This window comes from Scyliorhinus torazame, chromosome 1 (genome assembly GCF_047496885.1).
Source record: "Scyliorhinus torazame isolate Kashiwa2021f chromosome 1, sScyTor2.1, whole genome shotgun sequence".
In the NCBI taxonomy this organism is placed as follows: Eukaryota; Metazoa; Chordata; class Chondrichthyes; order Carcharhiniformes; family Scyliorhinidae; genus Scyliorhinus; species Scyliorhinus torazame.
This window is the reverse complement of record NC_092707.1, coordinates 29,892,640-29,920,502: the sequence shown is the minus strand read 5'-3', so window position 1 is coordinate 29,920,502 and position 27,863 is coordinate 29,892,640. Positions and strand designations below refer to the sequence as shown.

The 27,863-nt window shown below is 47.5% G+C and overlaps 1 protein-coding gene across 1 annotated transcript in view; it reads left to right on the top strand.

Moving 5' to 3' along the window:
* Window positions 1-27,863, top strand: part of trpv4 (transient receptor potential cation channel, subfamily V, member 4) — a 169,071-nt gene that overhangs the window by 41,096 nt on the left and 100,112 nt on the right. Inside the window, exon 3 of the mRNA XM_072479753.1 lies at window positions 27,485-27,657. Coding sequence (XP_072335854.1) covers window positions 27,485-27,657 — 173 coding nt within the window. The remainder of the gene's footprint in view (window positions 1-27,484; window positions 27,658-27,863) is intronic.

Sequence of the window (27,863 nt, the reverse complement as noted above, 5' to 3'; positions counted from 1 at the left end):
TCAGTTTAAAGGTGCGAGTTGTGGAGCTGAGACAAATGTTTTCAACCTAAATAAATCAATCAATCTGTCTACACCTCCCGCTGCCTCAGGAAGGCAGACAGCATTTTCAGAGACCCCTCCCAACCAGGCTTTGGCCTCTTCCAGACCCTTCCATCAGGCAGAAGGTACAGAAGTCTGAAGACCCGCACATCCAGTCATAGGAACAGCTTCTTCCCCACAGCTACTAGACTCCTCAACGACTCTCCCTCGGACTGATCTGTTCCCTGTAAGAACACTATTCATGACGCCTTGTGCTGCTCTTGCTCATACATTTATTTTGTTTGGTCCTTGTTCCGCACTGTAACCAATCACCATTGTTGATATACTATTTATCAATGTACTTTGTTGATTATTCTTTTTGTCTACTATGTACGTACTGTGTTACGTTCCCTTGGCCGCAGAAAAATACTTTTCACTGTACTTTGGTACATGTGACAATAAACCAATCAATCACTCAGTCAATCAATCAAGGGTATAATGGCAGAGTTGGGTTAGGTGAACTGGGAAACTGGGTTAAAAGGTAAGAGAGTAGAGATGCAGACTTTTAAGGAGATATTTTTACAACTCTCACCAAAGGTTTATCTCAGTGATAAAGAAGGACTCCTTGGGAAGGACACATCATCTGTGGCTAAATAGGGAAGTAAGGATAGTTTCAAATTGAAAGAAGCACTGCACAATTCTGTAAAGGTTAGTGGCAAGTCAAAAGATTGGACATATTTTAAGAGCCCGCGAAAAGTGACAAAAAAATAAAGAGGGAGAAAGTAGAGTATAAGTGAAAGCTAGCGAGAAAGATAAAAACAGATAGTAAGAGTATCTACAAGTACTTAAATAGGAAAAGAGTGTTGGTCCTCTAGAGAGCGAATCTGAGGAATTAATATTGGAAATCAAGGAAATGGCAGAAGTGTTAATTAAGTACTCTGTCTGTCTTCACTATAGAAGACTTAAGAGACTTCCCAAAGATACTTCAAAATCAAGAGGTGACATGAGACTTCCGGTTGCGGCTATGCCTAGGTAGGTCGCACGTTCGGCAGCTCCCGCCGGGAACTGACTTTTGGGCTCTCTAGAGGGGCCCCAACGGCAATTGTTTGACGGCTTCCAGTGTGGGAAGGTGACAGCAAGGTCCCCTCGACATTATATGGATTGGACCAGGAGTGGAATGGTGAAAAAAGTGATCTTGGAGCAGCGAAAAGTGAGAGGGAGAAAAAACAAGATGGCAGCGGGTGGAGACCAAGCAGCATGGGCGCAGTGGTCACAGGAGCAGCAGGGGTTTCTTAGGCGCTGCTTTGAGGAGCTGAAAACCGAAATGCTGGCGCCAATGAAGGCGGCGATTGAGAAGCTAGTGGAGACCCAGAAGGCCCAAGGGGCGGCGATCCGAGAGGTGCGGTAAAAAGCTTCGGAGAACGAGGACGAGAACTTGGGCCTGCCGGTGAAGGTGGAGGCGCACGAGGCGCTGCACAAGAGGTGGGTGGAAAGATTTGAGGACCTGGAGAATAGGTCGAGGAGGAAGTGAGGACGAGATCCAGATTGCGACGTCTGGCGAGATTCAACGCCTCACCCCGACACCAAGTCAGGAGCGAGGAGGCCGCTGAATGGCGGCCGAAGGGAATATTTCTCTCCCAGAGGGTCGGTCGTCCATGGAATTCTCTTCCCCAGAGACACGGGAATCTTGTTCATTTATTCCAGATTGAGTTAGATACATTTTTGATTGACAAGGGAGCGGAGAATTATGGGGGGGGGGGGGGCGCGACAGGAAAGTGGAGTTGAGACCATGATCAGATCAGTCATGATCTTATCAAATGGTGGAGCAGGCTCAAAAGGCAGAGTGGTCCGGCTATCTCTTGTGTTCCAGTGTCTTACTTTCCTATTTCATTTGCTGCTGTGTTTCTTGACAGTCACCACATTTCGAATGTACTTCATTGGCGATTTAGTGGTTTAGGATTTCCTGTGCAAAGGAAAAACACTATAAAAATACAATGTGTTCTGATATTGTGCCAGATGCTGCAAGACCTGGTCAAATGAGATCATAATGAGAATATAAGATGATCCCAATTAGAGGCAGGAGGAGGCCATTCAGCCCATTGAACCTGTTCTGCCATTCAATAAGATCACGGCTGATCTGATTGTGGCCTTACCGCCCCTCCCTGCCTGTCCCCGAGTTTAATAATGCTCGGGGAGTCGAAAGTAAACAACATTTATTTTCCAACAATGATATACATGTGTACTGGTAGAACCTCACCAGGTACCCTCTCTCTTGTCAGTGGGTTCCAGACTGGCTGACCGTTTGTACAAGTACAGGCAAGCTACCCCGCCCCTAGAGGGGGAGCTCAAACTCCCCCTCTAGGGCATTGCTGAGTGTAACAAGAAAAATTATTCACTACTTATGGTGAAAAGAATCACCCCCACACCGATAACCCGTGTCTACCTTGCAAATCAAAAATCTGTATAATTCCGACTTGAATATCTACAATGACCCGACCGCCACTGCTAGCTGTAGAAAGTAATTCCAAATACCAACTCTGAAAGAAGAAATTCCTCCTCATCGGAGCTCGAGGGTTGAATTTGGCCTGCAGACCATGTTTTGAACATCTGTGATACATTGGAGAGGAGGCAATGTGTTAAATGCAAGATAATAGAGCCAGGAATGTTTAATGTACAGAGTAATAGAGATTCAGGAGTGTTTATTCTAAAACCCTAGTTTTTCTGATTGCTGTTATTTTAACATTGACTGGGAACCTCTAGCTGAGATGTCTGACAGTGTGTTACACTCCAGATAATAGTCTTAGGACTCTGTTAAGTACAGAATAACAGAGCTGTGAGAATGTATTATGTACAGGGTAACAGAAAGCTGAGATTGCAGCGCACTGGGACAGCAGCATATTAGAGTTCAGGAGGGGTCAATTCTCCCAAAGGCCAAATTGGTAAAGATGCCATTTGTAACATGAAACCCAAAACTTGCGAAGGTTCTCAATCCCAATTACCAAAGTTGTACAAATTCTTGCACCAATGAGTGAACGGGGGAGCAAAATGAGCTGGGGTTCCCGCTGCTAATTTCTATCACAACATCCAGTGACATGTGCTGGTAACACGGTTGTGTAATGTATCTCAATGCTGAATAACAGAAACACAGACTACTTATTTGGACTTGGTCTGGAGAGCTTCTGGTTTGTGTTTTGTTTTTGTATTAATTTACGGGATGCGGGCGTCGCATTTATTGCCCATCCCTTATTGCCCTTAAGAAGGGGGTGGCGAGCTACCTTCTTTAATCGTTGTGGACCCTGTGGTGTAGGTGCACCCACAGTGCTGTTAGGGAGGGAGTTCCTGGATTTTCACCCAGTGACAGTGAAGGAACGGTGAAATATTTTCAAGTCAGGATGGTGAGTGGCTTGGGGGGGGAACGTCCAGGTGGTGGTGTTCCCATGTGTCTGCTGCCGTTGACCTATATGGTATTGGTTGTGGGAATGGGACTGTTTGGAAGGTGCTGCCTAAGGAGTCTTACCAAAGTTGTAGTAATGTTGGAGAATGAAAGGTTTAGTGAGAGGGAAGAACTGAGGGAGATCAACATTAGCAGAGAAATGGTGCTGGGAAAATTGATGGGATTGGAGGTGGATAAATCCCCAGGGTCCAAGATACTACATCTCAGAGTGCTTAAGGAGGTGGCTCTGGAAATAGTGGATGCATTGGTGGTCATTTTCCGGGATTCTGACTTCCGGTTGCGGCTATGCAGAGCTAAGTCGCATGTTCGGCAGCTCCCGCTTGGAACGGACTTTTGGGCTCTTTTCAGGGCCCCCAACGGTATTTCTTCGACATTTCCCAGTGTGGGAAGAAGACTGCAACATTCCCCCAGTGCATGGCTTGGACCAGGAGCGGGGCGACTAAAAAAGTGGCGGTGAAGCCAAAGAAAGTGCGAGGGAAAAAGAGCAAGATGACGGCGGGCGGGGACCAGGCAGCATGGATGCAGTGGGCGCAGGAGCAGCAGGAGGTTATCCAGTGCTGCTTCAGGGAGATCAAAGCGGACCTGCTGGAGCCGATGAAGGCTTCTATTGATAAGCTGCTGGAGACCCAGACGGCCCAGGGGGTGGCGATCCGCGAGGTCCGACAAAAGATCTCAGATAACGAGGACGAGATCTTGGGCCTAGCGGTAAAGGTGGAGGCGCACGATGCGCTCCACAAGAAATGGCAGGAACGGTTCGAGGAGATGGAGAATCGGTCGAGGCGGAAGAATATGCGGATCCTGGGCCTCCCGGAGGGGCTGGAGGGGTCGGACGTGGGAGCCTATGTGGTCACCATGTTAAACTCGCTGATGGGAGCAGGGTCCTTCCAGGGGCCCCTGGAGCTGGAAGGGGCCCATAGAGTGCTGGCGAGGAGGCCAAGTCTAACGAGCCTCCGCGGGCGGTGCTGGTGCGGTTTCATCGGTTCGCTGATCGGGAGTGTGTGCTCAGGTGGGCCAAGAAGGAGAGGAGCAGCAGGTGGGAGAACGCGGAGGCTCGAATATATCAGGGCTGGAGTGCGGAGGTGGCAAAGAAGAGGGCCGGGTACAATCGGGCGAAGGCGGTATTGCACAGGAAGGGGGTGAAGTTTGGCATGCTGCAGCCGGCACGTCTGTGGGTCACCTACAAGGACCGGCACCATTATTTTGAGTCCCCGGAGGAGACGTGGGCCTTTTGTTCAGGCCGAGAAGCTGGACACAAACTGAGGGTCGGGATGGGGGGTCGGGCGTGGGGATGGTCGGAGATTGTTGTTGTTATGTTACATTTTGAGGGGAGGTTCTTTGTTCTTGTTTAATTTTGGTTTGGTGTGGGTGGTTAGGGTGGATTGGGCACTGTTTTAGTTAGGTCTGTCGGGTGGGCTCTTGGAGGGGGGCAGGTAAACGGAGTAGGGGGTGAATGGCCGGTAGTGGGGGATGGGGCCCCGCGGGGAATGGCGAGGCCCGAGTCGGGGGTGAGGGGACTGGGCCTGTAAAAGGAACTGCGCCAGAGGAGCTGGGGAAGGGCAGGTGGAAAGCGCATGCTTTTTCCCGCGCTGAAGGCTGGAGGGGGCGGGGCCGGGGCGGGGAAGGTTTTTCCCCCATGCTGGGGATTGAAGGGGGAGGCGGAGAGCCAGCTGGTGGGTAATGGAGGGGGAGGGGAAGTCCCACAATGGAAGGAGTCGAAGGAGAGGCGTGAGCGTCCGGGGTCAGCAGGAGTCAGCTGACTTGCGGGAGTGCAATGGGGGGAGCAATGCAGCTAGGAGGGGTCCTAGCTGAGGGGGATGGGGGGGGGGAGGGGGGGGAACCGGGTTGCTGCTGGTATGGTCAAGGGGGAGCTGGAGCGAGTAGAGGGGGTTGGGACGGGGGTCTGCCACCGGGAGGAACGGGGCGTGGGGCGTGGGCGCGTGGCTGGCCGAGGAGGGGTCATGGCTAGTCGACGGGGAGGAGGACGGCTCTGATCCGGCTGATAACCTGGAATGTAAGGGGACTGAACAGGCCGGTTAAGCGGGCCCGCGTGTTCGCGCACCTGAAGGGGCTGAAGGCGGATGTGGTCATGCTCCAGGAGACACACCTGAAGGTGGCAGACCAGGTAAGATTGAGGAAGGGGTGGGTAGGCCAGGTGTTTCATTCGGGGCTGGATGTCAAAAATCGGGGGGGGGTGGTGATCTTGGTGGGAAAGAGGGTGTCGTTCGAGGCGCGAGCATTGTGACAGACAATGGCGGCAGGTACGTAATGGTAAGTGGTAAGCTGCAAGGGGAGAGGGTGGTGCTGGCCAACGTGTACGCCCCGAACTGGGACGATGCGGGTTTTATGCGGCGCATGTTGGGTTGGATCCCGGACTTGGAAGTGGGGGGCCTGATAATGGGGGGGGGGGGGACTTTAACACGGTGCTGGATCCGGCACTGGATCGCTAGGGAATTTTCATTCTTCTCGCACATTCATAAGGCCTATTCGCGGATCGACTTTTTTGTTATGAGCAGGGCGCTGATTGCGAGAGTAGAGGATACCGAGTACTCGGCGATAGCCTCATACAGTTTAAGGTGCTGCATAGGGCAAATATGACCGGGACAAGGATGAACCGGTTTTTGGGGGTGAGGACAGGTGTGTTAGGTGGTCAGGGAGCGAGCCCAGCAAACCACACCCATATGTTCTGGGCATGCCCAGCGCTGGAGGAATTTTGGAAGGGCGTAGCAAGGACGGTGTCGAGGGTGGTAGGATCCAGGGTCAAACCGGGCTGGGGGCTCGCAATATTTGGGGTTGCAGAGGAGCCGGGAGTGCAGGAGGCGAACAAGGCCGGTATTCTGGCCTTTGCGTCCCTGGTAGCCCGGCGAAGGATTCTTCTTCAGTGGAAGGATGCAAGGCCCCCAAGCGTGGAATCCTGGATCAACGATATGGCGGGGTTTATTAAGTTGGAGAGGGTGAAATTTGCCTTAAGGGGATCGGTGCAAGGGTTCTTCAGGCGGTGGCAACCGTTCTTAGACTTCCTGGCAGAACGGTAGATAATGGTCAGCAGCAGCAGCAACCCGGGGGGGGGGGTTCTAGTTCATTTTTGTTTGTCTATACCGGGGGATCTGAGGGGGTGTATATATTTGCTATGTTTGATATGTGTTTCGGTGGTGTTAATTTATTATTTATGTATAAGGGGGAGGGGGGAACTGGGTTGTTTTGTTTGGTATTTAATTCTATTGGGTTCCTTTTACATTTTGTTGTTGATATTTTGTGAAAACTTTAATAAAAATTATTATTTAAAAAAAAAAATCTTCCGGGATTCCTTAGACTCTGGAACAGTCCCTGAAGATTGGAGGGTAGCTCACGTCACTCCGATATTCAATGAGGGAGGTAGAGAGAAAGCAGGGAAAGACCAGTAAGCCTAGCATCAAGGACTTTATAGAGGAACATTTAGAAAGCAGTGGCAGGATCAGTTGGACTTATAAAGGGTAAATCATGCTTGACAAATCTGTTGGAATTCTTTGAAGATGTAACCAGTACAGTTGACAAGGGGGAGCCAGTCGATGTGGTATATTTGGACATTCAGAAGGCGTTTGACAAAGTCCCGCATAAGAGATCATTGTGTAAGATTAAAGCACATGGGATTGGGGGAAATGTATTGAGGTGGATAGAAAACTGGTTTGCAGAGAGGAAACAAAGAGTAGGGATTAATGGCTCCTTTTCAAATTGGCAGGCAGTAACTAGTGGGGTACCACAGGGAACGGTGCTGGGACCCCAGTTATTCACAATTTATATTAATGATTTGGATGAGGGAACAAAACGTAACATCTCAAAGTTTGCAGATGATACCAAGTTGGGTGGGAGGGTGAACTGTGATGGAGATGCGGGGGATCCTACAGCATGATCTGGACAGGTTGGGCGAGTGGGCAAATCAGTGGCAGATGCAGTTTAATTTGGATAAGTGTGACGTTCACTTTGGAAGCAAAAACAGGAAGGCAGATTACTACCTGAATGGTTGTAAATTGGGAGAGGGGAGTGTGCAACGGGACCTGGGAGTCCTTGTGCATCAGTCGCTGAAGGTAAGCATGCAGGTGCAGCAGGCGGTAAAGACGTCTACTGGAACGTTGGACTTCATTGCAAGAGGTTTTGAATATAGAAGCAGGGATGGGTTGCTGCAATTATACAGGGCCTTGGTGAGGCCACACTTGGAGTATTGTGTGCAGTTTTGGCCTCCTTCTCTGAGGAAGGATGTTCTTGCTCTCGAGGGTGTACAGCGAAGGTTTACCAGACTGATTCCAGGGATGGCGGGACTGTCATAAGAGGAGAGATTGACTAGGTTAGGATTGTTCTCGCTGGAGTTCAGAAGAATGAGGGGAGATCTCATCGAGACTTATTAAAAAAAAGTTTTTTTTCGGAAACATTTTATTGAGGCATTTATAATTTTAACATTTTAACATGATATATTGACTGGAAAACGCTATAGTTCGAGTACTTTAGATGGGTCCATTTTTGTCCAATGTGTGCAGGAGGGTTTCCTGACACAGTATGTAGATAGGCCAACGAGAGGCGAGGCTGTATTGGATTTGGTACTGGGTAATGAACCAGGACAGGTGTTAGATTTGGAGGTAGGTGAGCACTTTGGTGATAGTGACCACAATTCGATTACGTTTACTTTAGTGATGGAAAGGGATAGGTATATACCGCAGGGCAAGAGTTATATCTGGGGGAAAGGCAATTATGATGTGATAAGGCAAGACTTAGGATGCATCGGATGGAGAGGAAAACTGCAGGGGATGGGCACAATGGAAATGTGGAGCTTGTTCAAGGAACAGCTACTGCGTGTCCTTGATAAGTATGTGCCTGTCAGGCAGGGAGGAAGTGGTCGAGCAAGGGAACCGTGGTTTACTAAGGCAGTCAAAACACTTGTCAAGAGGAAGAAGGAGGCTTATGTAAAGATGAGACATGAAGGTTCAGTAAGGGCGCTCGAGAGTTACAAGTTAGCTAGGAAGGACCTAACGAGAGAGCTAAGAAGAGCCAAGAGGGGACATGAGAAATCTTTGGCAGGTAGGATCAAGAATAACCCTAAAACTTTCTATAGTTATGTCAGGAATAAAAGAATGACTACGGTAAGAGTAGGGCCATTCAAGGACAGTAGTGGGAAGTTGTGCTTGGAGTCCGAGGAGATAGGAGAGGTGCTAAATGAATATTTTTCGTCAGTATTCACACAGGAAAAAGACAATGTTGTTGAGGAGAATACTGAGATTCAGGCTACTAGACTAGAAGGGCTTGAGGTTCATAAGGAGGAGGTGTTAACAATTCTGGAAAGGGTGAAAATAGATAAGTGCCCTCGGCCGGATGGGATTTATCCTAGGATTCTCTGGGAAGCTAGGGAGGAGATTGCTGAGCCTTTGGCTTTGATCTTTAAGTCATCTTTGTCAACAGGAATAGTGCCAGAAGACTGGATGATAGCAAATGTTGTCCCCTTCTTCAAGAAGGGGAGTAGAGACACCCCCGGTAACTATAGACCAGTGAGCCTTACTTCTGTTGTGGGCAAAATCTTGGAAAGGTTTATAAGAGATAGGGTGTATAATCATCTGGAAAGAAATAATTTGATTAGCCATAGTCAACACGGTTTCGTGAAGGGTAGGTCGTGCCTCACAAACATTATTGAGTTCTTTGAGAAGGTGACCAAACAGGTGGATGAGGGTAAAACAGTTGATGTGTATATGGATTTCAGTAAAGCGTTTGATAAGGTTCCCCACAGTAGGCTACTGCAGAAAATACGGAAGAATGGGATTCAGGGAGATTTAGCAGTTTGGATCAGAAATTGGCTAGCTGGAAGAAGACAAAGGGTGGTGGTTGATGGGAAGTGTTCAGACTGGAGTCCAGTTACTAGTGGTGTACCACAAGGATCTGTTTTGGGGCCACTGCTGTTTGTCATTTTTATAAATGACCTGGAGGAGGGCGTAGAAGGATGGGTGATTAAATTTGCAGATGACACTAAAGTCGGTGGAGTTGTGGACAGTGCGGAAGGATGTTACAAGTTACAGAGGGACATAGATAAGCTGCAGCGCTGGGCTGAGAGGTGGCAAATTGAGTTTAATGCAGAAAAGTGTGAGGTGATTCATTTTGGAAGGAATAACAGGAAGACAGAGTACTGGGCTAATGGTAAGATTCTTGGTAGTGTGGATGAGCAGAGAGATCTCAGTGTCCATGTACATAGATCCCTGAAAGTTGCCACGCAGGTTGAGAGGGTTGTTAAGAAGGCGTACTGTGTGTTAGCTTTTATTGGTAGAGGGATTGAGTTTCGGAGCCATGAGGTCATGAGGTCTGGTGCGGCCGCATTTAGAGTATTGCGTGCAATTCTGGTCACCGCATTATAGGAAGGATGTGGAAGCATTGGAAAGGGTGCAGAGGAGATTTACCAGAATGTTGCCTGGTATGGAGGGAAGATCTTATGAGGAAAGGCTGAGGGACTTGAGGCTGTTTTCGTTAGAGAGAAAAAGGTTAAGAGGTGACTTAATTGAGGCATACAAGATGATCAGAGGATTGGATAGGGTGGACAGTGAGAGCCTTTTTCCTCGGATGGTGATGTCTAGCACGAGGGGACATAGCTTTAAATTGAGGGGAGATAGATATAAGACAGACGTCAGAGGTAGGTTCTTTACTCAGAGAGTAGTAAGGGTGTGGAATGCCCTGCCTGCAACAGTAGTGGACTCGCCAACACTAAGGACATTCAAATGGTCATTGGATAGACATATGGACGATAAGGGAATAGTGTAAATGGGCTTTAGAGTGGTTTCGCAGGTCGGCGCAACATCGAGGGCTGAAGGGCCTGTACTGCGCTGTAATGTTCTATGTTCTATGTTGTAACATATTAACATTCTAAATAACAGAACGGTCCGACACACGCAAAAACGCTACTGTAACATGCCCAACTTCCTCCCGCCCTAACTCCTAGCTACCCATATATTAGATTCCCTGCCCTTATTCTCCACTTCCATGCCTCTCCTATTCCCCCCCTCATCACCCCCTCCTCACACACACTGCTGCTGACGGTCAGTTTTCCTTAAAGAAGTTGATGAACGGCTGCCACCTCCGAGCGAACCCCTGTATTGAACTCCTTAAGACAAACTTGATCTTCTCTAGCCTGAGAAACCCTGCCATGTCGCTGACCCACACCCCGACTTTGGAGTCCCTCCATCCCAGCAAAATCCGTCTCCGGGCCACCAGGGAGGCAAAAGCCAAAACATCGGCCTTTCTCCCCCTCGTGGCTCCCGGATCTTCCAACACTCCAAATATTGCCACCTCTGGACTCGGAGTCACCCTCCCTTCCTGGACCTCTGACATGACATCTGCGAATCCCTGCCAAAATAATAATAATAATAATAATCGCTTTGGACACGCCCAAAATATATGTACATGATTCACCGGACTTCCCCCACACCTCCCACACCTGTCCGCCACCTCCTCAAAAAAGACTTAGAAAATTCTAACAGGACTAGACAGGGGAGATGCAGGGAAGATGTGACCAATGGTGGGTGTGTCCAGAACCAGGGGTCACAGTCTGAGGATTCAGGGTAAACCATTTCGGACAGAGATGAGGAGACATTTCTTCACCTAAAGAGTGGTGAGCCTGTGGAATTCATTACCACAGGAAGTAGTTGATGCTAAATCATTGAATATATTCGGTTATTTTAGAAAACATTTTATTGAAGCATTTGTAATTTTCACAGTTAACAAATTAACATTCTAAATAGCCTCGCGGCCCGACACACGCAACAATATTACAATAACATAACCAACTACCACCCCACCCTAGCTCCTAACTACTCATATATTAGATTCCCTGTCTATTATTTTACACTGCCATGCCTCTCATTTTCCTCCCCCACTTTTCTCCCCCCCTCTCTTTCTGCTGACGATAAAGTTTTCCTTAAAGAAGTCGGTGAATGGCAGCCACCTCTGAACAAACCGGTGATTATCACAGATCGGTGACCACACTGACGCCCCCTCCAATCCCATGTGCTGTCTCCATTGTCCCCACACCCTCAGGGCTGCCACCACCACCGGGCTTGTGGAGTACCGTGCCAGCGAGAGCGGCAGGGGCGCCATTAGTAAAGCCTCCAAACTCGAACCCTTGCAGGATGCCGCCTCCACTCGCTCCCACACTGACCCCTCCCCCACTACCCACTTCCTAACCTTCGATATATTGGCGACCCAGTAATAGTTAATAAAATTCAGAAGGGCCAAGCCCCCCTCCCCACACCCCAGTTCCAAAAGTACCTTCTACACCCTCAGGATCTTAGCAGCCCACACAAAACCCGAGATCGCCGTGTTCATCTTCCTGAACAAAGCCTTTTGGAAAAAAATTGGAAGACATTGAAAAACAAACAGCAACCTCGGGAAGACTGTTATTTTCACAGTCTGTACCCTCCCCGCCAATGACAGCGGGAGCATGTCCCAGCTACGGAAGTCTCTTTTCATTTGCTCGACCATCCCGCCCAGATTTTACTTAAGGAGCTGCCCCAGTCCCTAGCCACCTGGATCCCCAGGTACCTAAAACTCTTCCCCACCACTTTAAACGGTAACTCCCTCAGTCTCCTCTCCTGCCCCCATGTCTGGATCGCGAACACCTCGCTCTTACCCATATTTAACTTGTAGCCTGAGAACCGACCAAATTCTTCCAATATCTCCATAATTCCAGGCATCCCCTCCAACAGGTCTGTTAAGTAAAGGAGCAAATTGTCCCCATAGAGCGAGACCCTATGCTCCACCCACCTCTCACTATCCCCCGCCAGACATTCGATAACCTAAGGGTCATTGCCAAGTGCTCTATGTCCAGGGCAAACAGTAGTGGGGAGAGCGGGCATCCCTGTCTTGTCCCTCTACACAAACTAAAGTATTCTGACTGGACCCGGTTGGTTCTTACATTCGCCACCGGTGCCTGGTATAGCAACCGGATCCCAATCCACAAACCCCTGCCCGGACGCAAACCTTCCGAGGATATCCTACAAGTTCTTCCATTCCGCTCGATCAAAGGCCTTTTCTGCATCCATGGCTACTACCACCTCGACCTCGCGCCCCTCTGCAGGCATCATTATAACATTTAGGAGCCATCTAACATTGGACATCAAGTGCCATCCCTTCACAAATCCCGTCTGGTCCTCCCCTATTACCCCCGGGACACAGTCCTCTATATGTTTGTCCAAGATCTTTGCCAGCAACTTCGCATCGACATTCAAAAGAAAGGTCGGCCTATATGATCCACAGCTCACTGGAACCTTATCCCGCTTCAAAATAAGGGAAATCAAAGCCTGCGATAGCATTGGGGGGGAGTATCCGCAGCTCCTTGGACTCATTAAAAACCTTTACCAGGAGTGGCCCCAGCACACGGAGAACTTTTTGGAAAACTCGACCGGGTATCCGTCAGGTCCTGGAGCCTTATCCGATTGCATCGCCCTCAGTCCGTCCATCACCTCCTCAAGCCCGATTGGGCCTCCCAGGCCTTCCACCAGCTCCTTGTCTACCCTCGGGAACATCAGCACCCCCCCCCCAAGAATCGCTTCATAATCTCCTCCCGGCTGGGGGTTCCAATTTATAAAGTCGGCTACAAAATTTCCAAAACACATCATTCACCCCCTCCGGGTCCACAACCACCTTCCCCCCTGTATCTTTTACTTTCCCTATCTCTCTCGCCGCCTCCTGTTTCCTCAGCTGATGCGCCAACATCCTGCTGGCTTTTTCCCCATATCCATACACCGCCCCCTTTATCATTGAATATATTCAAGAGGCGGCTGGATATAGCACGTGGGGAGAATGGGATCAAAGGCTATGGGGAGAAAGCAGGATTAGGCTATTGAGTTGGATGATCAGCCATGATCGTGATGAATGGCGGAGCAGGCTCGAAGGGCCAAAAGGCCTCCTTCTGCTCCTATCTTCTATGTATCTATGCATCTTGGTGAAGTCCTGCAGTGCATCTTGTAGATGGTACACATGGCTGCCACTGTGGAGGGAGTGAATGTTTGTGGAAGGGGTGCTAATCAGCTGGGCTGCTTTGTCCTGGATGGCATGAAGCTTCTTGAGTGTTGTTGGAGCTGCACTCATCCAGGCAAGTGAACAGTATTCCATCACACTCCTGACTTGTGACTTGCAGATGGTGGATAGACTTTGGGGAGTCAGGAGGTGAGTTACTCAACACAGAATTCCCAGCCCCTGACCTGCTCTTGTAGCCACAGTATTTATATGGCGAGTCCAGGTCAGCCTCTGGTCAATGGTAACCCCCAGGATGTACACTGCTGGGCACCTACAAAAAAAGGAGGGAAAGAAAATAGGTAATTCTGATTGTGAAATATTCTAACTTATCTTTCCATTTTGAGGTGTGTTACATCATAGAATGATCGGGCTGAACACGCTGTTCTTTAAAATAGATTTGAAAAGAGCTGAAGGTGGTGAGAGGGAGGGCGCAGTGAGGCGATAAGGGATAAGAAAGAAAACCCTCCTGAGAGGCCAAGAAGAGATGGAGAGATAGTTTGTGGTGTGATATGAAAGGAGAAACCTTGGCCGGGATTCTCCGTGCCTCCGCGCCACAATCGCGCCCAGCGCAGGGGGTGGAGAATGGGGCGTTGGACCCGCGACGCCTTCCCGCGATTCCCGTGGTGATTCTCCGCGGACGACCAGCTGAGATCCCGCCGGAGTGGTTCACGTATGGTTCCACCTGGCGGGAACCCGGAGTCACGGCTGAGGTGGCCGTCCTGGCGGGGTGGTGGGGGGGATCCGTCACCCGGGGGGGGGGGGTCTACACGACGGGCAGGCCAGCGATCGAGGGCCACCGATCGATGGGCGCCCGCGATCTGGGGAGGGGGCCTACTTCTTCGGCCCGCTGTGTGGGTCTGCCGTGTTGTGCAGGGCCGCCGCATGCGCGGACCCACGGTCGGAAGTGCAGGGCCCCATATCGGCAGCCGGAGCTGCATGGAGCACTCCGGGACCCTGCAAGCCCCCTTAAAAACGGAGAGTCACCCCGCACTTTCCAGAAAAAAGTCCGGAGTGATTCACGCACGTTTTCTCGCGGGCGTGGGGCATAGCCCCATTATTGGAGAATCCCCTTGATTTGAGGGAAGGGAAGGGAATGTGCTGGAGGAGGGGATGGTGAATATTGTTCAAATAGGGTATCGGGCTCTGCAGTAAGTGCCAGAGTGATGTATATACGTATATCTGCAGGAGTATAAGACGTAGATGGAAGCACTGAAAATATTTCCGACATATATACATTTTTTCTATTAGGTCTTTTGGGAAATTTGCGACGATGCAAAAATATCAAAATGCTTATTTTATTGCCTATGAACAAGGTTTAGCTCAGGGTTGAACAGGACACTGTTGGTTTTAGTCTGAGTGAGTAACTGGGAGGGGTGGGGGGGGGAGATATTTAGTTTGACTTAGTGAAAACAGTCTCTGCTCTGAATCATTATGTGTTTACTGAGCTTGAGCCCACTGTCTGACACAGTGAATCAGGCAGTGTGTTTAATCCCATGGGCAGGGGTTTCCTCTCCCTCCGTGGCGTGTTCCGTAGCGGCGAAGAGCGGCTCGCCAGTGGACAACGGTGGGACCCTCTGGTCCGGCTGTTGTCAACAGGTTTCCCATTGAATGCACCCCTTGCCACTGTGAAACCTGCGGCAGGGGTACGGCTTCAACAGGATCCTAGGTCCCACCAGTGTGAATGACCATAAAATGCCACCCCATGAAAGGCATAATCCAGACTGAGTGTCCAATAGATACAGAGGGTGGTCCTGCTTCGTCAGTGTTGCTGTAATTTGAATGAGATGTAAAAGCATGACGCCGTCTGCTTGTTCAAATGGATGTAAATGTTCCCACTGTCCAACTCAAAGAGGCAAAGTATCCTCAGTATCATAGCATTTACCCATCTTGCCAGCACCAGAACAAATTAATTGATAGTTGTTTGTTCAGAAACTTAATCGGAAAAGATTATCTAATAAGTATTTTCCTGACATTCTTGACTAAAGTAAACTTGCATTTATATTGCATCTTTCGTGACCTCAGGTCATCCACAGGGTTTACAGCCAATGAGGTACTATTGAAGTGTAGTCATTGTTGTAATGTATGAGTTCCCCGATTGTCCTGGCTAACATTTATCCATCACATAATCCAGACTCACTAAATACAAAGAATTAAATGTAAATGCCGCGCTTTAATGTCCTCATCACGCCCGACTTGACGCATTGACGCCGTGTTCAAGGGGAATCGTGATTTGGCATCAAATCGGCACCTCCCATGATTTTGGCGTTGAAAGCTATTCTCCGCCAAATCGCATTACCCGATTTTTGCGTCAACTAACGGAGTATCCGGCCCATTGTGTATCACATGGCATGATGTTGCTGTCAGTATAAACCAGCCAACTGCTGCTGATATTATTATAATATACAATATTATTGGAACGACACGGTGGCAGAGTGGTTAGCACTGTTGCTTCACAGTTCCAGGGACCCGGGTTCGATTCCTGGCTTGGGTCACTGTCTGTGCGCAGTCTGCACGTTCTCCCCGTGTCTGCGTGGGTTTCCTCCGGGTGCTCCGGTTTCCCCTCACAAGACCTGAAAGACGTGCTTGTTAGGTGAATTGGACATTCTGAATTCTCCCTCTGTGTAGCTGAACAGGCGCCGGAGTGTGTCGGATAGTGGATTTTCACAATAACTTCATTGCAGTATTAATGTAAGCCTACTTGTGACATTAATAAAGATTATTAATAGATACAATATTCCTTTGAGTAGAATGGGTGACCATTGATCAGAAACTGAACTAGACTAGACATATAAACACTGACTACAAGAGCAGGTCAGAGGCTAGGAATCCTATGGTGAGTAACTCACCTCCTGAATCCCCAAAGCCTGTCCACCATCTACAAGGCACAAGTCTGTGGTGTAATGGAATACGCTCCACTTGCCTGGATGAGTGTAGCTCCAACAACACTCAAGAAGCTCAACACCATCCAGGACAAAGCAGCCCGCTTGATTGGTATCCTCCCCACAAACATTCAGTCCCTCTACCACCGTAAACATTGGCAGCCGTGTGTACCATCTACAAGATGCACTGCAGTAACTCACCAAGGTTCCTTTGGCAGTACCTTCCAAACCCATGACCACTACCATCTAGAAGGCAAGAGGAGCAGATACCTGGGAACCCCACCACCTGGAGGTTCCCCTCCAAGCTGCACACCATCCTGACTTGGAAATATATCGCCGTTCCTTCACTGTCGCTGTGGCAACATTCTGGAACTCCCGCCCTAACAGCACTGTGGGTGTACCTACACCTCAGGGACTGCAGCGGTTCAAGAAGGCAGCGCACCACCACCTTTTCACGAGCAGCTGGGAATGAACATTAAATGCTGGCCTAGCCAGTGAGCCCACATCCTGCAAATCAAAAGTAAAAATGTAATGAACATTGAAGTGTGGAAATGGCTTGGTGGCTGAAAGCTATTTGTGTTATTTATCACAGTGGAAATATTAAGCCAAAGAGAGTGTGGATTCAAACTGATCTGTCTCACAACCACAAAAATATTTATTAGGTAGATACAAATCGATATATCGGGGTAAATTTTCAACTTTAATCCTCCTACTCCAAGGTTTTATGTACTGATGATTCAAGATAAAGAGCCAGAATTTATTATAAAGGGGCATCTATTGATGTCTGCTTTAGTTAGACTTGCCTCTGCACCCTTTAACTCAAAATAGTTTTGTCCATAAAGTTACTGGAAGCATTAACTGATAAGGGTGCAGTAATCTGGAAGCTCAATCAACCAATGAGGTTTAAGGATGAGCAAATAAAACATAGGAAGAATTGAGAAGGTGGGTGAATTAGAGGGTTGAATTCAACGTCACATCAAGTTCAAGAGAAGTAGAGAGAGGGAAGGTAAGTTTGGGTGAAGTGAGATAAAGAGATCCACAAAGTAAAAGAAAGCAACTTTTAAAATTGAAAATCTGAAATTTACAAACTCCCTGAAAGGTTCAACACCTGACGGAGTGAGATCCCACTTTTGTAATAGTTCATTTTCATTGTTAAAGACGTTGTTTGGTAGTCATTAACACTTATCCAGTCATTAAGATGTTTCTTGTGCATAAAATGATAAGAATTAACTTTCTGCAATAAGCTTAAAGGGCAAATAAAACAAACTTCTTGCAAAAAGGGGAAGTTAAGGATAAGATGCAGCGAGACCTGGCAGCAACTTTTGGGTATTCACATATATCTGCATCTGCTCCTCGCCTGAAGCTGCTGTACCATTTACTCATGAATAATGGTGAAGACCATTCGTCTTGCTGATAGTTTGACATAGTATTCTGGCCCACGTTCAACCAGATTCCTTTCTGAAGGCAATCAAATATTGTCCTTGTCATCTAATGCCCTGTGCAGCGCCGCTCTATTCTACCTCTGCAATCCCCTTTGCTCTCGCATCCTCTCCGCAACCCTCTGCTCTGACTTGGGCCTATTGGGCTTTTCCTCTCCCTTTGCCCCATCATTCCTGGCAGAAACCTTGAGCCCAATGCACTGGAACACCCTTCTTAAACCCCGTCGGGCGGGATTTCCCCTTCCTTCCTGCCAGAAGGATCTTCAGGTCCTGCCGAAGGTGAACCCCCCACCCCCACAGCGGGTTCCCGAGCAGCAGGATGGACAAGCCAAGCAAAGTTCCATCAACATCGGCGGGACCGGAAGACACCACCCATTGTGTCTCTGCATGTCCCTCTCCCCCTTTTTCTTAAAAGACATCTTTGAAATCAAATCATCAGTCAGCCTTCTAATTTCTCCCTCGCTGACCCAGTTCACTAACTATTTTTATTTGGTTTTTTTTTCTTAACTTCAAAGGAGAGATATAAATGCGAGTTGTATTTGCTTTGTGTACATGTAAGTGTGTCGGTGAGAGACAGACAGTGCTTTCTAGGAAAAGGATTGAACAATCTGGGAGCTTTATATTTCTTCCTTACTGATTACACGGGAATGATCCCTTTCCCACGGAAATAAGCAGGGAGTTAATTAGAGGATTTCAGTTCTCTGACTGGCGCTGGTCACAAAAACCCACTAAATGTCATTTGGTTTTTTTTCCTGAATATCATGTTAAGACTTTAAAAATAGAGAAACAAAATTGTTGTCTTGCAGATGAATGCGACCTATGTGAGGTGATGTTTGATTATGTTGCTCACACATACATGTGGTTTGGGAATGAATATTTTTCCTTCCTCAGTTCCAACAGAGCAGGGCATTTTCTTGCTGTACCGTGGGGCGGGACTTTTTTCTTGAACCTGTGGTTACAAAGTCGCAGTCTATGCACCTGAACAGTGGTTCTTCAGACACTTTGTGCTTTAAGACTGAGCACTTTGAATGGTGAATGGGGTTCTGTTACATCTACTGCTTTTACCAGAACAGGGCGTAATCATTCGAGTTTATGAGGAAGCCCTGGATGATCTCATTCCGAACAAAAACTGACCTCTTTAAAAGTTGTAAATGTTGAGTTATTTTTTAAATCTGCAGAAATTTCTCTCGAATATAACCTCCACATTCTTTCGGACAACACTTAAAGGGACGCTGTCTTCATGAAAGTTTTCGACAACAGTGTTGAGATTGGACTGTGTGTGATTCGTAATAAACATGTTAAATGCTGGAGGGGGGAGTTATGTATCCACTATAATAATAAAATCATTAAAACCATCGACTTTAAAATGCTCATTACTAAAACTCCACAGTTTGAGTTGAGCCTCAATTATTAACCCAATTGATGTCATTAAAGTTGTAAGTTTGGAAATAATTAAAGAAAATGGTCTCCAGGGTATTTCCGCTTGGGGATGATACTCTTTAAAAGTGGATAGAGTTGCCTGTATGTTGAGCCTTTCAACAATGACTTGCATTCATATACTGCTTAAAACAATGTTTTTCAAAATGTGGGTCGCGACCCATGGGTGGGCCGTGGGCAGGTCTCAGGAGGGTCACCGAGCAATCAGACGCAGTGTTCCTGCAGTGTTCCCGATTGCGGGAGAGGCACCCAACGGCCATGATCGGCTTTTCATAGATTTCATAGAATTTACAGTGCCATTCGGCCCATCGAGTCTGCACCGGCTCTTTGAAAGAGCACCCTACCCAAGCCCACACCTCCACCCTATCCCCATAAGCCAGTAACCCCACCCTATACCCATAACCCAGTAACCCCACCCAACACTAAGGGCAATTTTGGACACTAAAGGCAATTTAGCATGGCCAATCCACCCAACCTGCACATTTTTGGACCGTGGGAGGAAACCGGAGCACCCGGAGAAAACCCACGCACACACGGGGAGAACGTGCAGACTCCGCACAGACAGTGACCCAAGCCGGGAATCGAACCTGGGACCCTGGAGCTGGGAAGCAATTGTGCTAACCACTATGCTACCATGCTGCCCACTTTTTAAAATTGAGAATGCTGGCTGTGACCAGCTTTTAAACGGAATGATGCAGTCTTCCAGCCAGACACAGTGGCAGAGAGCAGGTTACGCATCCGGAACGTACACTGACGTCATACGCTTTTTCTGTGAAATCACAGAGGAGAGATTCCTCCATTTTCCAGCTATGAGTTAGCAAGACAAAGAATTGTGAAGAACTGAAGATGGATCATTTTGTTATAAGGAAGAGAGGGCTAGGGATACAAACAGGCGGTGTACCTGATGGCCTGAAAATCACAACTGAATCTGCTGGAGAGAGCTGTTCCGCAGAGTCTACGGCAGGACAAAGCAGTGCTGGTGTTACCTCCGTACAGAGCTCTAGCACCTAAGGTGAACAGCCAACAAAGAAAAAACTAAAAATGGGTATGAAGCAGTACAAAGACCACCTCTTGAGGTATGGCTTGGTTAATTGTGCCAATGCAAATCAGGATGCAAAGACCAATGTGTGTTATATACAGGGAAGTACTGGCAAAGGAGAGTTTAAAACCCTCAAAAGTTCAAAGGCATTTGAAGACTAAGCATGGCGAGTTTGTGGACCAACCTTTTGATTTTTTTCAAAGGATGCAGTGGGAACTTAAATCATCAGCTGAAGTCCTTAGCAGAAATGTAACATTTAATGACAAAGCAAATGAGATTGTGAGGACCAAGCAGGCTCACCTGTCGCATTAAAGGTAAGCAAAAATGGTGTGTCGCGGAGGTTGGCCAGGGGTGGGTTGGGAGATCGGCCGGCATGGGTCGCAAAGGTCAGCTGCCATGGGTCACGAAAGTCGACCCGTGTGGATCCCAAATGTTGGGCGTTTGGTAAAAGTGGGTCCCAGGGTAAAAAGGTTGAAAGACAATGAATGAAAGCATAGCAGAATGTTTTCGAGACATGTCACAGGAACGATTATTGAACAGAATTTGACACCAAGCTGCAGGAGGAGGTTTTAGGAAGCTCACCAGATGCTTGATTCCAGAGGTTGGACAGCTGAAGGCATGTCCATCAATGGAGTGATGAAAATCAAAGATGGGGTAAGCCAGAATGAGGGGAGTGTGGATATTGCCAAATTTTGTAATGCTAACCACTGCGCCACATGCCACCCTAGTTTAGCGTATCTTGAGGTGCTTCTTCCCTCTCCTGCTGAAAATACTGAGCTGTGTTGGAATAAGGTTCCTTTGGTGGCTTTTGCCCTCTGATCGTTTACCCATGTGTCCATTAGTCACGCACGGGTGAATACCTCAGCTGGCTGGTTGACTGTCGTCAAACATAATCCTGTTTTTGAGCAATATTTCAGCAAAATCAATTGGGTAGCATTACAAAACATCTCCAGGAGCAGGTCATTTGAAGCAACATATCCACGTGGGGGTGCTGCACACCTCCTCTTGCTCTTCTTCATCTAATCCCATCAACATATCCTTCAACTCACTTCTCCCTCAGGTCCTTATCCTGCTTCCCCTAGAATTCATCCAATGAGGTAATCATCCCCATTGTTAGCTCAACTCAGATCAACAAGGATTGAACCTGAGACCTGTGCAGTCTCCATTACTGAGGAATGAGGGGAGCCTTGTGTTCCTTAACACCAGTGACTGTCCAACATAGGGCGCGTTTCCTGCCCTTTCCGCAGGTGGAGTCTTTCGGTCCTGTTGAAGTCGACTCCTGCCGTGGATTCTTGGATGACAGGATGGGGCGAGCCAGGCAAATAACCATTGACTTCAGCAGACCAGGAAGGGGGACTCTCAAACATTCTGGCCATAGCTGTGAAACAAGAGTCTCCATTGCATTTTTCAATACTATTTTTCTAACTTTTAAATAGACAGGATGTACTCTGTCTCTTGAATTCCTTCACCTCCAGATACCATGACCTAAGAAGGCATTGCCGAATATTGGGCTGGTCCACGATTATGCTTGGCAAACCACTGCTGTGGTTTGCTGTTGCCTTCTGCAGTATGACTGACCGGGAAACTCTCCCACTCTTACAATCTACCATTAGGCACATTGGAAAGATTTGCAGGTTGATAGTCAACCTGTTTGGCCACATTATTAATGCACTCTCTATCGCCATCAAGTCCTGAAGTGGGACTTAAGTCCAGAGCTTCTGGGCTAGAGGCAGCGACACTGCCACTGCAGCACAAGGCCTCCTCTGTATCTTCACTTACCTTTTAAAAAATTATCTTTATTCTCCTTTTTCACATTTTCTCCCAAATTTATACACACGAACAATAAACAATAAGCAGTAATGAATACAATGTCAATCCTCATATCAACAACAACAATCCCATCCTCCCACCAACCCCCCCAACCAACTGTCCGCATGTTAACATAAACAAATAACAAAAAGGAATCAGGAATCACACACAGTCACCATTAACACATACAGTCCCTCTCCCCCAACCCTCCGAACACCCCTCCCCCCCCCCACTAATGTTTGATGTTATCCAATTCTTGAAAGTGCATCATGAATAACGCCCATGAATTGTAGAACCCCTCCATCCTTCCCCCTCAGTTCAAACTTAACCTTCTCAAGAGTTAAGAATTCCAACAGGTCCCCCCGCCACGTCAGGGCACTGGGTGGAGAGGTTGATCTCCATCCCACCAGGATCCGCCTTCGGGCGATCAATGAGGCGAAGGCTACAACATCTGCCTCCGCACCCGTTTCCAACTTCGGCTGGATCTTCACTTACCTGAATTAAAACTAAATGACTAAGGCCCTATTAAATAAGTTAATAAATAGCAGATAGTAAGAGTTCCTGAGCTGGAGCTGTTTCTATAATATATTAGTTAGTACGGAGTATTATAAATTCATTGAACTCCCAAAGCTACTCTGAGGAAAGGGACGTGTAATGTGTACAGGGGGCTGACAGTAGTGTTCCTGATTCTTACCTGATAACTTCCTGAAGTGAGATATACTTCCCCTTCTGTATACGAGCAGGTGAAGATGTGAACGGGTTGCTTAAAGAATGGCTACTTGGGAGGAGTGAGAGGTAGTTGGAGGACTGTTGCTCAGTGTTGAATTGTGGCTCAACCCTGAAAAGAGAGGAGAGGGCAAAAAAAGGAGAGAAAATTGTGGAAATGAAGCATATACATGTTTCTCAGCCAGTATAATTAGTTCCGTTAATTAGCCATTACTGGGATCTGCCATGATAAACAATTTCAACCCTTGAGGCTTGAAAGTATAACACAAACAAGTGACAAATTTGGTACCAATTAATAGTGGCAATGACCTCGCTGGAATTCTCTGCTTGTATTGGAAGCAGAGATGATCAATGATTTCAAAAAGAAATTGGATGTGCACTTGAGGGAAATAAGCTTGCATGGACAGAGCGGAGAATTGGATTTTGTTTATTGTCACGTGTACCGAGGTACAGTGAAAAGTATTTTAATGCGAGCAGCTCAACAGATCATTAAGTACATGAAAAGAAAAAGAAATAAAAGAAAATACATAATAGGGCAACACAAGGTACACAATGTACATAAACACCGGCATCGGGTGAAGTATACAGGGGTGTAGTGTTAATCAGGTCAGTCCATAAGAGGGTCATTTAGGAGTCTGGTAACAGCGGGGAAGAAGCTGGTTTTGAGTCTGTTTGTGCGTGTTCTCAGACTTTTGTATCTCCTGCCCAATGGAAGAAGTTGGAAGAGTGAATGAGCCGGGTGGGAGGGGTCTTTGGTTATGCTGCCTGCTTTCCCCAGGCAGCGGGAGGTGTAGATGGAGTCAATGGATGGGAGGCAGGTTCATGTCATGGACTGGGCTGTGTTCACGATTCTCTGAAGTTTCTTGCGGTCTTGGGCCAAGCAGTTGCCATACCAGGCTGTGATGTGGCCAGATAGGATGCTTTCTATGTTGCATCTGTAAAAGTTGGTAAGAGTTAGAACATAGAACAGAGAACATAGAACTGTACAACACAGTACAGGCCCTTCGGCCCACGATGTTGTGCGGAACTAGTCTGAAACGAAGTTCAAATCAACCTACTGCCAATCATTCTAGTGCACTCCCTATGCCTATCCAATAATCACTTGAAAGTTTCTGAAGTGTCCGACTCCACTACCATAGCTGGGAGTGCGTTCCACGCCCCAACCACTCTCTGAGTAAAGAACCTACCTCTGACATCCCTCCTATATCTTCCACCAAGTTATGCCCCCTTGTAACAGTTACATTCACCCAGGGAACGTCCACTCTATCTATCCCTCTCATCATCTTATACACCTCAATTAAGTCATCTCTCATCCTCCTTCGCTCCAATGAGAACAGCCCTAGCTCCCTCAACCTTTCCTCATACGACCTACCCTCCAATCCAGGCAGCATCCTGGTAAATCTCCTTTGCACCCTTTCCAATCCTTCCACATCCTTCCTATAATGAGGTGACAATACTCCAAATGTGGTCTAACCAAGGTCTTGTACAGTTGCAGCAGAACCTCACGCTCTTAAACTCAATCCCCCTGTTAATAAATGCTAACACACTATAGGCTTTCTTCACGGCTCTATCCACTTGGGTGGCAACTTTCAGAGACCTATGGACATGAACTCCGAGATCTCTCTGCTCCTCCACATTCTTCAGAACCCTGCCGTTAACCCTGTAATCCACATTCAAATTTGTCCTACCAAAATGAATCACCTCACACTTATCAGGGTTAAACTCCATCTGCCACTTTTCAGTCCAGCTCTGCATCTTATCAATGTTTTTTTGCAGCTGACAAAAGCCCTCCACATTATCCACTACTCCACCAATCTTGGTGACATCAGCAAATTTACGAAGCCAACCTTCAACTCCATCATCCAAGTCATTGATAAAAATCACAAATAGCAGAGGACCCAGCACTGATCCCTGTGGTACACCGCTGGTGACTGGGCTCCAGGATGAAAATTTAACATCTGTCTTCTATGTGATAGCCAGTTATTGATCCAATTGGCCAAATTTCCCTCTGTGCCATGCCTCCTTAAGTTCTGCATGAGCCGCCCATGGGACACCTTATCAAATGCCTCACTAAAACCAATGTATACGACATCTACTGCTCTACCTTCATCTATGTACTTAGTTACCTCCTCAAAGAATACAATCAAACTTGTGAGGCAAGACTTACCCCTCACAAATCCGTGCTGACTATCCTGGATTAAGCTGTATCTTTCCAAATGCTCATAAATCCTATCCCTCAGGACCCGTTCCAATAATTTACCTATGACCGAAGTGAGGCACTATTCCTGTAGACAGTGAGGACATAAAGATCAAAGCCAAAGGCTCTGCAATCTCATCCCTGGCCTCCCAAAGAATCCTAGGATATATCCCATCAGGCCCAGGGGACTTATCTATCCTCAGACTTCTCAAAATCTCTAACACATCTTCCTTACGAATATCTACCTCCTCCAGCCTACCAGCCAGTATTGCACTATCCTCCTCAACAACATGGCCCCCCTCCTTTGTGAACACTGAAGAAAAGTATTCATTTAGGGCCTCCCCTATATCTTCAGATTCCATGCACATGTTCCCACTACTGTCCTTGACTAGCCCTAACTTCACCTTGGTCATTCTTTTATTCCTCACATAAGTGTAAAAAGCCTTTGGGTTTTCCTTGATCCTACCCCCCAAGGACTTCTCATGCCCCCTCCTAGCTCTCCTAAGCCCTTTCTTGAGCTCCTTCCTAGCTATCTTGTACCCCTCAAGTGCCCTAACTGAACCTTGTTTTCTCATCCTTACATAAGCCCCCTTCTTCCTCTTGACAAGACATTTAGCCTCTTTTTAAACTATGGTTCTCTCACTCGACCATTTCCTTCCTGCTAATGTGGACATTCCGAATTTCCTTAGTTTCCTGAGGAAGTATAGGCGCTGTTGTGCTTTCTTGGTGGCGTCGACGTGGGTGGACCAGGACAGATTTTAGGTGACGTGTGCCCCCAGGAATTTGAAACTGCTAACCATCTCCACCTCGGCCCCGTTGATGCTGACAGGGGTGTGTACAGTACTTTGCTTCCTGAAGTCAATGACCAGCTCTTTAGTTTTGCTGGCATTGAGGGATAGATAGTTGTCATTACACCACTCCACTAGGTTCTCTATCTCCCTCCTGTATTCTGACTTGTCGTTATTCGAGATCCAGCCCACTATGGTCGTATCGTTAGCAAACTTGTAGATGGAGTTGGAACCAAATTTTGCCTTGCAGTAGTGTGTGTACAGGGAGAATAGTAGGGGGCTAAGTACGCAGCCTTGCGGGGCCCCGGTTTTGAGGACTATTGTAGAGGGGGTGTTGTTTATTATTACTGATTGTGGTCTGTGGGTCAGAAAGTCGAAGATCCAGTTGCAGAGTGAGGAGCCAAGTCCTAGGTTTTGGAGCTTTGATATGAGCTTGGCTGGGATTATGATGTTGAAGGCGGAGCTGTAGTCAATAAATAGGAGTCTGATGTAGGAGTCCTTGTTGTAGATGCTCTAGGGATGAGTGTAGGGCCAGGGAAATGGCATCTGCTGTGGACCGGTTGCGGTGGTATGCAAATTGCAGTGGATCAAGGAGGATGGAGGTGATGCGCTTCATGACCAACCTCTCAAAGCACTTCATTACGACTGAAGTCAGGGCCACCGGACGGTAGTCATTGAATGAAAATCACTTATTGTCACAAGTAGGCTTCAAATTAAGTTACTGTGAAAAGCCCCTAGTCGCCCCATTCCGCTGCCTGTTCAGGGAGGCTGGTACGGGAATTGAACCCGTGCTGTTGGCCTGCCTTGGTCTGCTTTGAAAGCCAGCTCTTTAGCCCTCTGCTAAACCAGCCCATGGGATCGATTGTATTGCTGTACGAAGCGGACTTGATGGACTGATTGGCTCCTGTGCCATAAAGACTTTATGATTTTTACTGACAGTCTAATTCAGAAAAAGAACAAGCAGGTTTGATACAAGGCAGCAGAAATGGTTACTTGAAGTGGATTCTCAGGATGGCATCAAAGCTGGCTAATGAGGCACACTAGAGATTTATCCTGCTTCAACTTGAGCTGAGAGTATATCTCCAAACTAAAAATTCCTCACCTCGATGAGCCCTTGCCTCCTCAACAAAATAAAGTCATCACAAGTATAGAACCATAAAATCCCTACAGAGCAGAAGGAGGCCATTTGCCTCATCGAGTCTACACCGGCACTTGGAAAGAGCAGCGTACTTAAGCTTAAGCTCATACCTCCACCCCATCGCCGTAACCCCACCTAACCTTTATGAAATGAAATGAAAATCGCTTATTGTCACAAGTAGGCTTCAAATTAAGTTACTGTGAAAAGCCCCTAGTCGCCACATTCCGGCGCCTGTTCGGGGAGGCTGGTACGGGAATGTAACATGAAGCACGATAACATGCTGGTACGGACACTAACGGACAATTTAGCGTGGCCAATCCTTCTAACCTGCACATCTTTGGACTGTGGGAGGTAACCGGATGTTCTGGAGGAGCAGATGAATGTTCAGAGATCTTTCAGCTAACATTCCTATTCAATTAATTTTGACTAAGTTTCCTTTAAGGGTATGGTGCACTTTGAACTGGTGACCCAAAACACATTTCAGTTGTGTAACCTTTTTCTCCCTCTAAATCTCTGCCTCATGTTCTTTTTCTTCCCCTCCAGTAAAAACAGCCCGAAAGTAAAGGCCCCTGCACCGGAACCACCGCCTGTTCTGAAGGTCTTTAACAGGACGCTTCTGTTTGATATTGTGTCGCAAGGCTCTGTTGCCGGACTGGATGGCCTGCTTGTCTTCCTACTAAGTCAAAAGAAACGTCTGACGGATGAGGAATTTCGAGGTAATGTGAAAAATGTCGAGCAGATGTATTGGGTGCCGCTGAAGTTATAATCACTGTGAGACTTCAGTAAACCATTTGACTGTTTAAGTAACAAGACATGCACATTTCAGTGTTCCCATAATCTTGCCACCTGAAGACTGTAATGTAAGTTAAAGCTTACCAACATCTGGAGATCGAATTAGCCTCTGGCATGTTACATGAAGCAA